The sequence below is a fragment of the Neoarius graeffei genome, chromosome 28, assembly GCF_027579695.1.
Source record: "Neoarius graeffei isolate fNeoGra1 chromosome 28, fNeoGra1.pri, whole genome shotgun sequence".
In the NCBI taxonomy this organism is placed as follows: domain Eukaryota; kingdom Metazoa; phylum Chordata; class Actinopteri; order Siluriformes; family Ariidae; genus Neoarius; species Neoarius graeffei.
Genome location: NC_083596.1, coordinates 13,229,134 through 13,244,746, shown reverse-complemented (window position 1 = coordinate 13,244,746; position 15,613 = coordinate 13,229,134). Strand labels below are relative to the sequence as shown.

The 15,613-nt window shown below is 41.5% G+C and overlaps 1 protein-coding gene across 1 annotated transcript in view; it reads right to left on the bottom strand.

Moving 5' to 3' along the window:
* The window catches only part of cdca5 (cell division cycle associated 5), a 33,509-nt gene that overhangs the window by 3,706 nt on the left and 14,190 nt on the right, over positions 1 to 15,613 (bottom strand). Inside the window, exons 2-4 of the mRNA XM_060913166.1 lie at positions 12,836 to 12,915; positions 12,669 to 12,731; positions 4,232 to 4,726 (exon numbers count right to left, since the gene is read on the bottom strand). Of these exons, the coding sequence (XP_060769149.1) occupies positions 4,232 to 4,726; positions 12,669 to 12,731; positions 12,836 to 12,915 (638 nt within the window). The remainder of the gene's footprint in view (positions 1 to 4,231; positions 4,727 to 12,668; positions 12,732 to 12,835; positions 12,916 to 15,613) is intronic.

Sequence of the window (15,613 nt, the reverse complement as noted above, 5' to 3'; positions counted from 1 at the left end):
ATCATTTCAGTACTTGCCGATACCGAGTACTACCGATACCGTTGATGTTATTAAAATATAGGCTACCTACATATCTATAATCTAACACCCGCGGGCCGCCGCAATGCTCGCAACCACCCACTACAACTCTGCGCACTGACATTCAGTACCCAGCAGAGGGAGACAACTAGTCATGAACGAGCGTATAGAGAAGACGACTCAGCCGTTACAACCAAACGAACATGTCGTCCTCAGCAGTTTGGCGTTTTTATAAAATTTTGGAGGAAGACAGGAGCAAAGTGAAATGCACCATATGCAGTGCAACAATAGCAAGAGGTGGGAAGGAAAGTACTTCATTTAACACCAGCAATTTAATTAAACACCTATGGATACACCACGCTGAACAGCATGGTCAGTTTGTCAGTGCTAGTAGCAGGTCACCAGCAGCAGCCCCAGGAACATCGAATTGTGAAAAAATTGTGATCGACTTCTTCAAAAAAAAGAAGATGGCAAAAGACAGCCCCAGAGCAAAAAAAGGCGCTTCATGGAACACTATCGTCGCATGGTATAGCCTATCATATTATGCTCAAGCCTGAGCTCAACAATGCTTCAGTTTTTTTTTCTCTCTCGAATGGAACAAAAAGCGCTGCGGGGAACATTGGTATCGGCGCATGGGATCGGCACTGGTATCGGTTCATGGTATCGGCAACTGTTTGACAAGTACGAGTATATTAGTGGAGTATCAGGGCCGATGCCGATGCCAGTATCGGTATCGGTGCATGCTTACCTAACCTGCATGTCTTTGGACTGTGGGGGAAACCGGAGCACCTGGAGGAAACCCACGCGGACACGGGGAGAACATGCAAACTCCGCACAGAAAGGCCCTCGCCGGCCACGGGGCTCGAACCCGGACCTTCTTGCTGTGAGGCGACAGCGCTAACCACTACACCACCGTGCCGCCCCAGGAACATCGAATTGTGAACCCAATATCGTGAATCAGGTGAATAGTTACATGCCTAATACACTGGTACATATATGGTAGACAGTCTACATAAACTTTTTTTTTTTTTTAAATATGTGCATTCATTGATATGATGAAGCGTTCCGAAAGGAGCAGGGCTTCCCCCAAAGCGCAGATACACAGTGCTCTGCTGTACGACGTCAGCACCACATGGTCACTAGTGCGCGCGCGCGCGCGCGCACAAAAAAAAAAACCCCAACACCAAAAACTGAACAATGTAGGAGTATTTTCTGCACCTAAATATCTCCTATTCCCCTCTGAAAATGCGTAATAACTATAGAAATAGGAAGATACTGTAATATATAGGTCTAGACTATCCTGGTACTCAACCCAGAAGTGAAAATAAAGGGTTTTGCTGTGTGCACTAACTGCCATTCGCAACCATACATAAAACCACATTCTAGGTGCTGGTCACTAGATGGCGATGTTGCATGATTGGTCCTCGATTCTGTTCCTGACGTCCTGGAACTAGAAAATGAAGAGGCGCGCTACGAAGTGTTGTCATTTCAAATCTAATTTTGCCCTTTAAATTTTTCCCTTTGCATATTTGACAAGAGAAAAACCAGCAAATTTATTCATGTTGAATTGTGCCTAAATCAGCCCTAGATGCCACCAGAATGCACCATTTGAAGTCCCTAATTTCAAAATTGTCCAGGAAAGCACGCCCCCCCCAGCAGTCTCCGGGGCCCTCTGGGCCAGGCCGGCCCTTAGAGGCTGGACTCTGCATTAGTAGCACCGCTCTGATGGGTTTTTTTTCTGGGGAAAGCCCTGAGGAGATATATTAGTAGAGGTGTGACAATTCATTTTTTTCACGATTCGAATCACAATTTTGACCTTCCGATTTGATATGAATCACGATTCACATTTTTTGCCCTCCATTTTATAACTGATGCAAATCATTGTCAATATTCTGTTAACTGTCAGCCTAGAAATGTACAGAAATAAAAAAACAAACAAGTTGTGCTGCCTTTGTCGTCTTTATTCAGACTCCAGTCACTCCATTGACTTTGAATGTAACTCTGAATGGATCACAGTTCAGTCATTTCTGGCACACTTTCAATTTTCAAACCGCAAAAACACTAAGAAACGAAAACTTCCTGACTTGTATCGCAATCTTTTAAAACAAAAATACAGTCACTTGTGTGAAAGTGAATCCCACCTCTTGAGACACGACATTCATTGTCCAGAGAGGACATAAGGCACGGAGACAGGAAGAAATGCCGCCAAACTGGGCTTTTAAAAGCCGGTGGCTTCAGGAATTCCGAGTCGTCCGCTGTGTTGTTCACAAAGCAAACGCGCGAGCTCGCGAGATTGCTATAGCAACCACAAACATGGCTGCACCCACGTACAGCTCCGGATACCGAATCGGATTTTTAATATCAAAATTATGCCGTTATGCGTCGAGGGTTATCGGGATGAAATTAGGTATTGTTAGTGAATCGTCAGTGAATCATGATTCATTAAACTTTAAAGGGCTGATGACACGAACATGACTCTATGCAATTTCTTAAACTATACAACATGGCAAACATGTTAGATTTCTGTTATAATTACGTGAAAAGAAGCTGTTGTTACGCAAATATCCAACTTTTAATTGCGCAGCGCAAGAAAACTGCGTCTGTGGCTCGCGGCCATGTTGTGACGTCAGCGGGAGAACACGCTGCGGTTCACTGGCTGTTCTACTCTGGTTCTACTCAATGGAAATGGCGCATGAAAACGCCGGTGAACTCTCTAGTGCTAGCTCTTCCTCTTCTGGGAGTCTAGAATTGTGTTGATCTCTTCCGAATAGAATCTATGATAGCCTACCCTCTTTACCCTTTGCCTCTCGTTGCTAGGCGGCAGTTACATGAAAGCCACAAGCTTTCACAAGCAAATACAGGACTGATATCACGCCGACTTTATGATTACATTTATGATTATCATGTAGAATCTATAGCTCTACGTACCTTTATCTTATGTCGTTTCACTACACATGTTCTGACAGGAGGACTGTCTTTGGATCCGGCATAGCTACTAGTAGACCCCCTCCGGAATACTGGCAGTGTTGCCAGATTGGGAGGTTTCCCGCCCAGTTGGGCGGTTTCAAGTGCATTTTGGTGGGTTTTGAACATATTTTGGGCTGGAAAACTTCGGCAGTATCTGGCAACAGATACTGCTGACGTTTTCCAGCCCAAAATATGTTCAAAACCCACCAAAAAATGCACTTGAAACCGCCCAACTGGGCGGGAAACCTCCCAATCTGGCAACACTGTGTAGGCACTGCTGATGGTAGCAGCACACGTTTGTGCTGAACTGAACACCCAAGAGATTCTTTTAAGCTGGGAAGGGTGTCAAAACAATCCAAATCGAAGTGTTCAGAGCACAGGACGGATGTTGGTGAGGGCTCCCACTTGTCACGAGTGCGCCTGACTTGCTTCACTCACTTCGCATGCAGCTCGGGATCTCTGGGAAACTTGAATAAACTTACCCCATCCTTGTGGGTTTTGGAGCAAAAGCTGGCAACACAACGCGAAGGCATAATAACTATATATATAAAATAATGTATAATAATGTCTAATAAAAATACTAATAATGATAAACTGAACACCTGTCGCATCAACAACAAACTGGTAAGTTAGGAGGAAGGTTCTTTCGCTGACGTCATATAGCTCCTCCTCCTCTTTCGTCTCCTGGGTGCTGCAGCCCCGTCAAATTTGCCCAAATAGCCACGTTTATCATCATAACTTGTAAAATAGGCGCCTTCGTGAATTAATATATGGATCATCGGGAATTACTTTTTATGTTATAAAACATCGCCAAAGATGTCAAAAACATGTCATCAGCACTTTAATCGATTTTTGAATCGCGGTTTGAAATGGATCGACAGATCGGGGATCGATTAATTGTCACACCTCTAATATTTAGCATTTATAAAAAGAGTCTCCAGTGTCAGCACTTTCAACCAGTCTAAGGTAAAGTTGTAACTGCGTTTTCAAAACACAGGAACTCTTCAGGATGGAAGTCTTTGTATTTTAGTAAGCAAGCAAATTTGCTGTAAATGTTATGATCATGATGAGACTTAAAGAATGAAGTTGTTTTTTTTTTCCCATGGAAATGTTACTGAATACACTCGGGTAAAGCACATTCAGGGTCATCCCTTCAAATGAGACTCAAGAATACTAGTACATTAGTACTACTTGTGCATAACATCTAAAACTACTAGAGTACTGTCCACCTCTGTCCTTCCCTCACCTTTATTTGTTGAACCTTCTTCCTCCGTGTGTTCTTCTTCACCAGGCAAACCCCAGGAATGTTCAGATCAGGCTCGGGAGAGTTAGCAAAGCTGTCGTCAGCTGCCGAAAGGTTGAAGGATCTGGCGCACGTAGAAGAAGAAGCTCTTCTGGACACGTCAGCTTTTCGGATCACCTCTGGGGTCTGGAGTCTCTCGAACCCGAACAGAGTTTCTCTGCGGGTGGGGGACGAGGCAGACTGAGGCTTGGGGCTCTCAAACGAGCGGTCGCCTATGCTCAAGCGGCTGTACGAGCGCCGTACTTTGTGGGACCACACAGGGTCCTGCTCCGGTTGTCCTGTTCGGGGAGGTGGGGACGCAGAGGCCTGGATGGGAGAGAGGATCATGGGTTTGGGTGTACCTGTCTCAGTTTGGGTTGGACTTGAGACCTTGGACCTTTTTGTAGATTCACCAGATACTCTCTTCTCCACATTTTCCTTATTAGGCTCAGATGTGGCCTGCGAACAGGTTCCAGAGAAAAGTTAATCAAATATGTGCTGGAGCAACAAAGCCATTCCTAATGTGTATATACAGCGCCCTCCAAAATTATTGGCACCCCTCGTTAAGATATGTTCTTAGGCTTCTAATAATTTTTTTTTTTTTTTAAATATAGGACAACAATGCAAAAAAAGAGAAAAATCCAACCTTTAATTCAAGTGCATTTATTCAGTGGGAAAAAAAAATCCCACATTAAGAAATAATTCTTTTCCATGAAATCATGTGTGCCACAATTATTGGCACCCCTGATGTTTATACCTGGTTTTGATGTTAACCCTTTTGCCAACAAGACAGCACTTAATATTCTCCTATAACAACATTTCACAAGATGGGAGAATACAGAGAGAGGGATATTCGACCATTCCTCTTTGCACAATCTCTCTAAATCATCCAGAGTCCTGGGTCCTCTCCTATGCACTCTCCTCTTCAGCTCACCCCACAGGTTTTCAATTGGGTTGAGGTCTGGGGACTGAGATGGCCATGGAAGAAGCTTGATTTTTGTGTCTGGTGAACCATTTTTGTGTAGATTTGGCCACGTTTAGGGTCATTATCTTGCTGAAAGACCCAGTGACGACCCATCTTCAGCTTTCGGGCAGAGGCCACCAGATTTTGATTTAAAATGTCCTGGTATTTCAAAGAGTTCATGATGCCATGCACCCTAACAAGGTTCCCGGGGCCTTTGGAAGAGAAACAGGCCCACAGCATCACCGATCCTCCCCCATACTTCACAGTGGGCCTGAGGTGCTTTTCCACATACTCATCTTTTGTGATGTATTAGAGTGTTTGTTGCCAAAAAGCTCTATCTTGGTCTCATTTGACCAAAGCACACGGTCCCAGTTGAAGTCCCAGTACTGCTTAGCAAACTCCAGACGTTTACGTTTATGCTTGTAAGTGAGAAAAGGCTTTTTCCGTGCATGCCTCCCAAACAACTTGTTGGCATGTAAATAGCGCCTGATGGCTGCTATGGAGACTTTGTGACCCCAAGATGCTACTCTTTGATGCAATTCTCTAACAGTGAGCTTTGGAGAACTTTTTACTTCTCTTACCATCCTCCTCACCGTGCGTGGTGGCAAGATAAACTTGCATCCTCATCCAGGCTTGTTTGCCACTGTTCCAGTTGTTTTAAACTTCTTGATGATTCCTCTGACTGTCGCTATGGGCCAGTGTAGGCGAGCGGCTATTTTCTTGTAGCCATTGCCTGACTTATGAAGGTCGACACACATCTGCCTTACTTGAATGGTGTGTACTCGTCTTTCCCATGTTGAAGAGTGGATAACAGAAATAGGCCTCTGTGTCACATCATATTTATACCCCAGGGAAACAGGATGCGATGAATTACTAATTAACGGTTCCTAGATACTCTGATCAACTTTATAAACTACAGTAGAAATGACAGAAATGCTTCAATTACATTTATTTTATAGAAATTATGGGTGCCAATAATTGTGGAACAGGTGATTTTATGAAAAATATTTCTTAGAGATTTTTTTTTTAAATTCACTTGAGTTAAAGGTTGCATTTTTCTACAATTTTCAGTGCGAGATTATGCTTCTGCAATAAAAATTGAATTTATTTTAAGGCTTTTAACACGTCTTAACCAGGGGTGCCAATGATTGTGGAGGACGCTGTATATACGCTGCCTGGCCAAAAAAATAAATAAAAAAGTCGCACTAATTTTTCGTCGGACCTCCTTTAGCATTGATTACGGCACATGTTCACTTTGGCACTGTTTCAGCAATCATCACATCGTTTATTGCCACCCAGAGTTGCATTAATTATTCACCGAGCTCTTGTATTGACAACAGGAGATTCGAACCACTCTAAACTCTTCTCCAGCACATCCCAAAGACTTTCAATGGGTCAAGGTCGGGACTCTGTGGCGGCCAATTCATGTGTAAAAATGATTCCTCATGCTTCCTGAACCGCTCTCTCAATTTGAGCCCTAATTTTATTCCTGTGCCATCAGGGAAGAAGAAAAAAACAAACAAAAAAAACTGATGTCAAATAATTTTTTCAGATATCTGCAAGTGAGACATTTTGTACAGAGTCACTTTACCCAATTCTCCTCAATACCACAGTCATCATCTTTGGATGCAATATTAGAAGTACAGCCTGCACTTAGAGGAACCATATCAAGGCTGTATGCTAAGATATTTGATTTGGAAGCCTGTTCATTGATTATAGTAAAGGAAAACTGGGAGAATGATTTGGGTGTTAATATTACAGATGAACAATGGTCTGACATACTTGGAAGAATTCACTCCACTTCTATTTGTGCCAGGCATAGTTTAATTCAGTTTAAGATTGTGCACAGACTCCACATGTCTAAGGTTAAGTTATCCAAAATCTATCCAGAGGTTAATCCTATTTGTAACAGATGCAAGCAAGTACCAGCTACCCTCTTCCACACATTTTGGTCCTGCCCCAGTCTTACTTCATTCTGGGCCTCTATATTTGAAGCATATTCAAATATTTCAGGTGTAAATATTGACCCATGCCCTTTTATTGGACTTTTTGGTGTACCCTCAGAAGATCTGTCTCTCCAAAAGCCTCTGTTAAATTGTATTGCCTACTCCTCACTTCTAGCACGGCGCCTCATTCTTTTGAATTGGAAAAATGATAAGTCTCCATCATTTGGTAGATGGATTTGTGATGTCATGTTTTTCCTTAAGGTAGAAAAGATTAGATACACAATGAATGGGTCAACGGACAAGTTTCATGTTATATGGCAGCCCTTCATTTCCTATGTTGAGCAGCTGACAATGCACCTAGATAATGCGTAACACATTTTGTATACTTAATTATGCACTCTGTCTATATCCTGTAAAATTACTTTGGGATTATTTTGTATCAATGGACATGTCTCCTGCAATATGGCAGTCCCCTAATTCTTTTTTTTCTTCTTTAAATACAGTGTATTCACGTGGAACAGTGGACAATAAATCTGGACTCTGAGTAATTTTCTTTTTACGTAAAATACAGTGGGCTTTTTTTTTTCTTTGCGTTTTTGTTTTGTCTATTTGTTTTTTCTCATCTGTTTTTTATTCAATCCTTCATGTTGATTACCTTATACATCTTAAAAACTCAAAGATACATTGACCAAAAAAAAAAAAAAAAAAACTGATGTGATAACCTGGTCATTCAGGTCATCAGCTGACTTCATTTTATTGCCCCATAGCATTGCTGAGCCTCGACCTGACCAACTGAAGCAACCCCAGATCATAATACTGTCTCCAGAGGCTTGTACAGTGGCCACTATGCATGATGGGTACATCGCTTCATGCGCTTCTCTTTTTACCCTGACACACCAATCACTCAGGAATAGGGTCAATCTGGACTCAGACCACATGACCTTTTCCATACAACTGTTTAGTCCCAATCCTCTGCGTTCTCGTCACAGTGTGCGCGCGGGGAAATGCTTTTACTTTCACTATTAAGGAAACAGTCACGCATTATACTGTCAATTTTTGTGCTTCGGCTTCACCAAGCGTTTACGTGATCTCTGATCATGGTCAGTCGGATTTTTCTCTGACCATATTTCTTCCACAAAGTTGGCAGTCCATCACAATCTTTCAGGTTTTAATAATGCATTGGACAGTTCGTAACCCAATTCCAGTCATTTCAGTAATCTCCTTAGTTGTTTTCTTTGCTGGACGCAGGCCAATAATTTGACCCTTCTGAAACACAGCAACAGCTTTTCCGTGACCACGGGATACGTCTTCCGACATGGTTGTTTAAGAAATGAGAAGCTACTCACTGCATCAATTCGGGTTAAAAGAATTGCTGCAAGCTGAAATATATTAATGACTGCAGTAATTACCCGATCAAAGGCTCTTAAGTATTTGTTTATTTAAATCCAAATGGCAACATTTTTTTCAGCCAGGCAGCGTGCTTGAAAGTTTGTGAACCCTTTAGAATTTTCTACATTTCTGCATAAATGACCTAAAACATCAGATTGTCACACAAGTCCTAAAAGTAGATAAAAAGAACCCAGTTAAACAAATGAGACAAAAATATTATACTTGGTCATTTATTTATTGAGGAAAATGATCCGATATTACATATCTGTGAGTGGCAAAAGTATGTGAACCTTTGCTTTCAGTATCTGGTGTGACCCCCTTGTGCAGCAATAACCGCAATTAAACGTTTCCGGTAACTGTTGATCAGTCCTGCACACCGGCTTGGAGGAATTTTAGCCCGTTCCTCCGTACAGAACAGCTTCAACTCTGGGATGTTGGTGGGTTTCCTCACATGAACTGCTCGCTTCAGGTCCTTCCACAACATTTTGATTGGATTAAGGTCAGGACTTTGACTTGGCCATTCCAAAACATTCACTTTATTCTTCTTTAACAAGAACAACTTGTGTGCTTAGGGTCGTTGCCTTGCTGCATGACCCACCTTCTCTTGAGATTCAGTTCATGGACAGATGTCCTGACATTTTCCTTTAGAATTTGCTGGTATAATTCAGAGTTCATTGTTCCATCAATGAATTGGCAAAAAGCCAATGGCAAGCCGTCCTGGCCTAGATGCAGCAAAACAAGCCCAAACCATGATACTACCACCACCATGTTTCACAGATGGGATAAGGTACTTATGCCACAGTCCATTTTAAATGAGCCTTGGCCCAGAGAAGACGTCTGCGCTTCTGGATCATGTTTAGATATGGCTTCTTCTTTGAAGCCATATCTAAACATGATCCTTTGTTTTTTAGTTGGCAACGGTGGATAGCACAGTGAATTGTGTTCACAGATAATGTTCTCTGGAAATATTCCTGAGCCCATTTTGTGATTTCCAATCCAGAAGCATGCCTGTATGTGATGCAGTGCCATCTAAGGGCCCGAAGATCACGGGCACCCAGTATGGTTTTCCGGCCTTGACCCTTACGCACAGATTTTCTTCCAGATTCTCTGAATCTTTTGATGATATTATGCACTGTAGATGATGATATGTTCAAACTCTTTGCAATTTTACACTCTCGAACTCCTTTCTGATATTGCTCCACTATTTGTCGGCGCAGAATTAGGGGGATTGGTGATCCTCTTCCCATCTTTACTTCTGAGAGCCGCTGCCACTCCAAGATGCTCTTTTTATACCCAGTCATGTTAATGACCTATTGCCAATTGACCTAATGAGTTGCAATTTGGTCCTCCAGCTGTTCCTTTTTTGTACCTTTAACTTTTCCAGCCTCTTATTGCCCCTGTCCCAACTTTTTTGAGATGTGTTGCTGTCATGAAATTTCAAATGAGCCAATATTTGGCATGAAATTTCAAAATGTCTCACTTTCGACATTTGATATGTTGTCCATGTTCTATTGTGAATACAATATCAGTTTTTGAAATTTGTAAATTATTGCGTTCCGTTTTTATTTACAATTTGTACTTTGTCCCAACCTTTTTGGAATCGGGGTTGTAATTTCACTTTCAAATTAAATGCTAATCCTAGAGGTTCACATAATATGTAATATTGGATCATTTTCCTCAATAAATAAATGACCAAGTATAATATTTTTGTCACACACACACCCGAAATTATTCATACCCCTGGCAAATTTTGACTTAAAGTTACTTTTATTCAACCAGCAAGTTTTTTTTTTGACCGGAAATGACACAGGCATCTCCCAAAAGATAAGACGATGTACAACAGGCATCATTGTGGAAAAAAATATTTCTTAGCTTTTATTTACATTTGAACAAAAAGTGGCATGTCCAAAATTATTCATACCCTTTGCAAACTGTCACAGTCTATGGGAAAATCCAAAGTTCGATACCATTCCAAATAGTCCAAGCTGTTCTAAAGCATCCTAATGACCCTGATTAATTGGGAACAGCTGTTTTAATCAACTCAACAGGTGAAAAACAGCAGCTCTCTGCAGTTGGTTTATGGACAGTCACGGCTAAGACAAAGGAGCTCACTGAGGACCAGCGGTTGCGCATTGTGGCTGCTCACAAGTCAGGAAAGGGCTATAAGGCCATATCTAAATGTTTTCAAGTTCCAGTGGCTACAGTGCAAAGTATTATTAAAAAATACAAGATGTTCCGCACTATGGAAAATCTCAGAGGACATGGTTGGAAGCCAAAAGTGACACCTGTGCTGGCCAGGAGGATAATGAGAGAGGTGAAAAAGAATCCAAGGATCACCACCAAGGCCATCCTAGTGAATCTGGGCTCTGCTGGTAGCAAGATCTCAAGGGAGACAGTCCAACGAACACTGCACACTGCTGGGTTCCACGGACGTAGACCAAGGAGGACGCCACTTCTCCAGATAAGGCACACAAAAGCCCACTTGGCCTTTGCAAATGCTCATCTGGACAAAGACGACGACTTCTGGTCTTCTGTTTTATGGTCAGATGAAACAAAAATTGAATTGTTTGGCCACAATGATGTGTCCTTCATTTGGTGTGAAAAAAGGAGAAGCCTTCAACCCTAAGAACACCATCCCCACTGTCAAACATGGTGGTGGGAACCTAATGCTTTGGGGGTGTTTTTCAGCCAGTGGACCAGGGAACCTAATCACAGGAAACGGCACCATGAAAAAGAGCAGTACATCAGGATTCTCAACAACATCAGGCGGTCTGCAGAGAAACTTGGCCTTGGGCACCAGTGGACATTTCAGCACGACAACGACCCAAAACACACAGAAAAAGTGGTGAAGAAATGGTTAGCGGACAAAAACATGAACGTTTTGCAGTGGCCCAGCTAGAGTCTTGACTTAAATCCAATTGAGAATCTGTGGAGGGAGCTAAAGGTCAGAGTGATGGCAAGGAGACCCTCCAACCTGAAAGAGTTGGAGCTCATTGATAATAATAATAATAATGTTAAATTTATATAGCGCCTTTCAAGAAACCCAAGGACGCTTTACAATAGTAGACAAAAAAAAAAAAAATATATATAAATATATATATATATAAATAAAAAATAAGGAAATATATATATATATATATATATATATATATATATATATATATATATATATATATATATATATATAAAAAAATAAAAAATAAAAGGTAAAAAGTCCACCAAGTAGGGGTCAGGATGTAATTCCCATGGTGTAGCAACCACAGTCCCACCAAAAGGCGCACGAAAACAAGTCCCACATCTCCAGCACCGCCGCCGCGACGCCGTCAGCAACATCGCTCAGAACACCACGCCATGGACCCACAAAGCGAGCAGAGAAGCTCCGCCACGGAAAGCGCTGGTGTGTCCCAAACTGCCTACACAGCTGCCGCAACCCCACCAAGCAACATCGCTCGGAACATCACGCCAAGCGTTAAAGCACAGAGCGCTGGACAACCATGATGTAAAATGAGCAACGAGCTCACTGCAGTCCACAGCTGGGAGCACAGGCATCGCCCACGGCGAACCAAGGCCTGGAGGGAACCGACGCCCAAAACTAGGTCCGGAGCTACACCACAACCGGTGGACAAAACACTCAAACATCAAATTACACAAACACAGAGGGGAAAAAAAAAAAAAAGCTCCGGTGAGAAGCAGCAGCCAGAACGCGCACGACATACTCTCAACCGGAAACGCTAAAGATCAATGGGCAAAAATACCAGTGGAGACATGCAAAAAGCTGGTCAGCAATTACAGGAAGTATTTGATTGCTGTAATAGCCAATAAAGGCTTTTCTATCGATTATTGAGAAGGGTATAAATAATTTTGGACATGCCACATTTTGTTCAAAGGTAAATAAAAGCTGAGAAATATTTTTTTTTCCACAATGATGCCTCTTGTACATCGTCTTATTATCTTCTGCGAGACGCCGGTGTCATTTCCAATCAAGAAAAAAAAACTTGCTGGTTGAATAAAAGTATGAGCGAGCAAGTGTGTCCAAACTTTTGACTGGTTCTGTATATGCTTTAAAAGAAAAAAAAATATATATATAGACATATATATTCACCTGGGTTTTCCTTGGTACAATCTTCCTCACAGTGATCGATCGTTTGACAGGCACACACGGAGCCTTGGGGATAAAACCGTAACAGATTTGAGCGTCCAAAGCAAAGAGGAGAATTTTCACACACCAAATTTACTCTCGTCTCCAACACTTCCATAACCATTTCTCACCTCAGCTTTAGGAGGCATGTTTTCTCCGTTAGCAGACAGCCGTGCTGATCTCCTGCGTGGTTGGATGCCTCCGTCTGACTCTACGAAAACAAAAATTGGCTTCATTAGGAAAGGATGAGAGTCGAGGTAGGATAAAGCACATGTCAAATTAACAAGCTCCAACTACTCACATTTCACAAAGAGTCGTTATTTAAAACTGTCCCTTTTGTATTTTACGCCCTGAGCCTGTTTCACATTTTAGTCTTCAGACAGTCATTAAGAAACTTTGGACTGATATCAGCAACTTTCTTTAAAAACTTACACTTGCCTTGTTTTAAGCACTTCATTTGTTTTAAACGATTCGAACACAATTCGTTTATTTCAAAATACAAAACCAACATACAGTTAAGTGCATAGAGACGCATTAGCCTCGGTCCTGAACACTTTCCTTCATCATCACAAACGGGCAAAGATGGTTACAGTGAAACGTCCAGAACTAAATGTGGAGTTTTTCAGGTCTTCTCTTGCTTGTTTTGGATTTTTGAGATCATCTTTTTCCATTTTCTTTTTCATGGTCATTTTTCTTCCACTCTTTGGTTGTGCTTTGCATCCACATCTGAATTCATGTCTGAATGATCACTCTCAAATCATAGTTCTGTAAATTCAGGTCATATAAATAGCGGTTTTCCTGATTCCCCCGATTCCTGTCTCCTCGCACCTTAAAGCTGCTCGACATTGAGCCTGTTTTAACTTTTCTTGCTGGGAAATCCCAGTCTTCATAAAGCCTCCGTCCTGCATGTTTGAGTCCCCCTCCAAACACACCTAATTTAGTCAGGGTGTTTTCACACTTGGTCCCTTTCAGCCATCTAACCGAACTCAGATCGAGGACTCAGCATTTTTTGCGCATATGTGAACACTCCAACCGTACCCAGACCCCTTTAAAGCGAACCGAACTGAGACCACCTCAGGAGGTGGTCTCAGTACGGTTCGCTAAAAATCAACGGTACGGTTCACCTAATCTGCGCATTGTGAACAAAAAGCGCACCGGGTTCACTTCGCCTTTTTCACTGTAGTTTAACCTTCTTCGTTTGCCGTAGTTGGTCACGTGACTGTAGCAGGGAAACTCAACTTCCTTTTGGAACTTACCACAGCCGCTTTACAGTTCTCTGAACTTACTGATTGATGAGTCGGCCACAATAATATAAATATAAAATAATATTTTTATATATATATATATATATATATATATAAATATAAAATAATATTTTTATATATATATATATATATATATATATATATATATATATATATATATATATAAATAAAGTGCTGTCAAAGTTAACGCGATAACGTGTTAATGCGATCTCAATTTAACGCAATTAAAAAAAAATAGCGCCGTTAACGCAAATTCTAATTTGGCCCTGCGAGTCACCCGTAGTTCCTGTTGAGGCTTGTCGCGCGCTGCTTCAATAAGAGTACGTGTGAGTGATGGAGGAAGGCATAGACATATAAACATCCTCGCCGCCATATTGGATGGGGCAAAGTGGAGATTCTTCACCCGTCTAATAAAGATGCCTCATTCATGTGCTGCATTTAACTGTACCAACAGGTTTACTGTCCAAACGAGATCACATGGGATTACCTTTCACAGGTGAGACTGAAAAAATACTTTTCAATACTGTTCCTTCAGTTTCCCAGCTCATCTCCACCGGGTAGGTGTAGAGTTATAAGCAGTGAGAATTAGAGAATACAGTGCCACACTATGATGAATGTTTTTGAACGTATGATGAATGTTATTTTTGTTATCTGTTTTTTTCTTCTTTTATGGCAAATACTTCTCTTCAAAAGAAACTAATGAAGAGTAAAATAAAACTTTATTTTCACAGTGATATGCACTTTATTTTTCATCCCTTGGTTTTCTCATCTAATATGGAAGTTATGGATGTCAGTGGCTGTGACAAGACGTGTTATGCTCTGCAATAAAAAAAAAAAAGCCATTGATACAAAGCAAGCCCATTCACTTTATGCTGATAAGAGAATTACAATGATTTTTCATGTGACAAAAATGTGCAATTAAATTGCGATTAATCGCGAGTTAACTATGACAGTCGTGACATTAATCGCAATTAAATATTTTAATCGCTTGACAGCACTTATATATAAAAATTTATTTTATTTTTCCTTAATCCGCACTATTTTGATCAAAGAATACAGCAGGACAAGCATGGCAGCAGCCATTTTGATTCAAGAGAAAATTACCCAGAATTCCGTGCACTGGGGGTCTGAGGGCTCTAGGACCTGGTGTGAACAGAAAGAGGACTGAGGCCCCATCAAAGCTTAACTGGACCAGAAGGAGAACCCAGTCCTCTTTGTAATAAATTCAGTGTGAACACAAAAAGAACCGAGTTCTTTTTCTGTTGGTCCACTTTTTGGTCCACTTAAAGAGGACTGAGTCTGGTTCCTTTAAAGGGGACCAGGTGTGAAAACACCCTCAATCACAGCTCTTCTTGAGTTGAAGAGAGAAAGAGAATATGTTGTGTGTCTATCTGGAGATGACAATGTCACATCTACGCATAATTTCAAGGATTGGACTGATAATGGAAGAACAGTGCAAACATTCTGTCTTTGATCCTCATCTGTACAAACCAGCAACGCGCTTCCATTAATGTTTGGATCTGTAATTGTTTCCGTGTTCAGAGCAAAATTAAAGCGTTAATGTGCGTGTTGGAGCAGGGAAAGCACCAAAATGTCCAGTTGGTATCTGGTGGTTTTGCCCCCAGTGTATTCGCCCCATCTTGT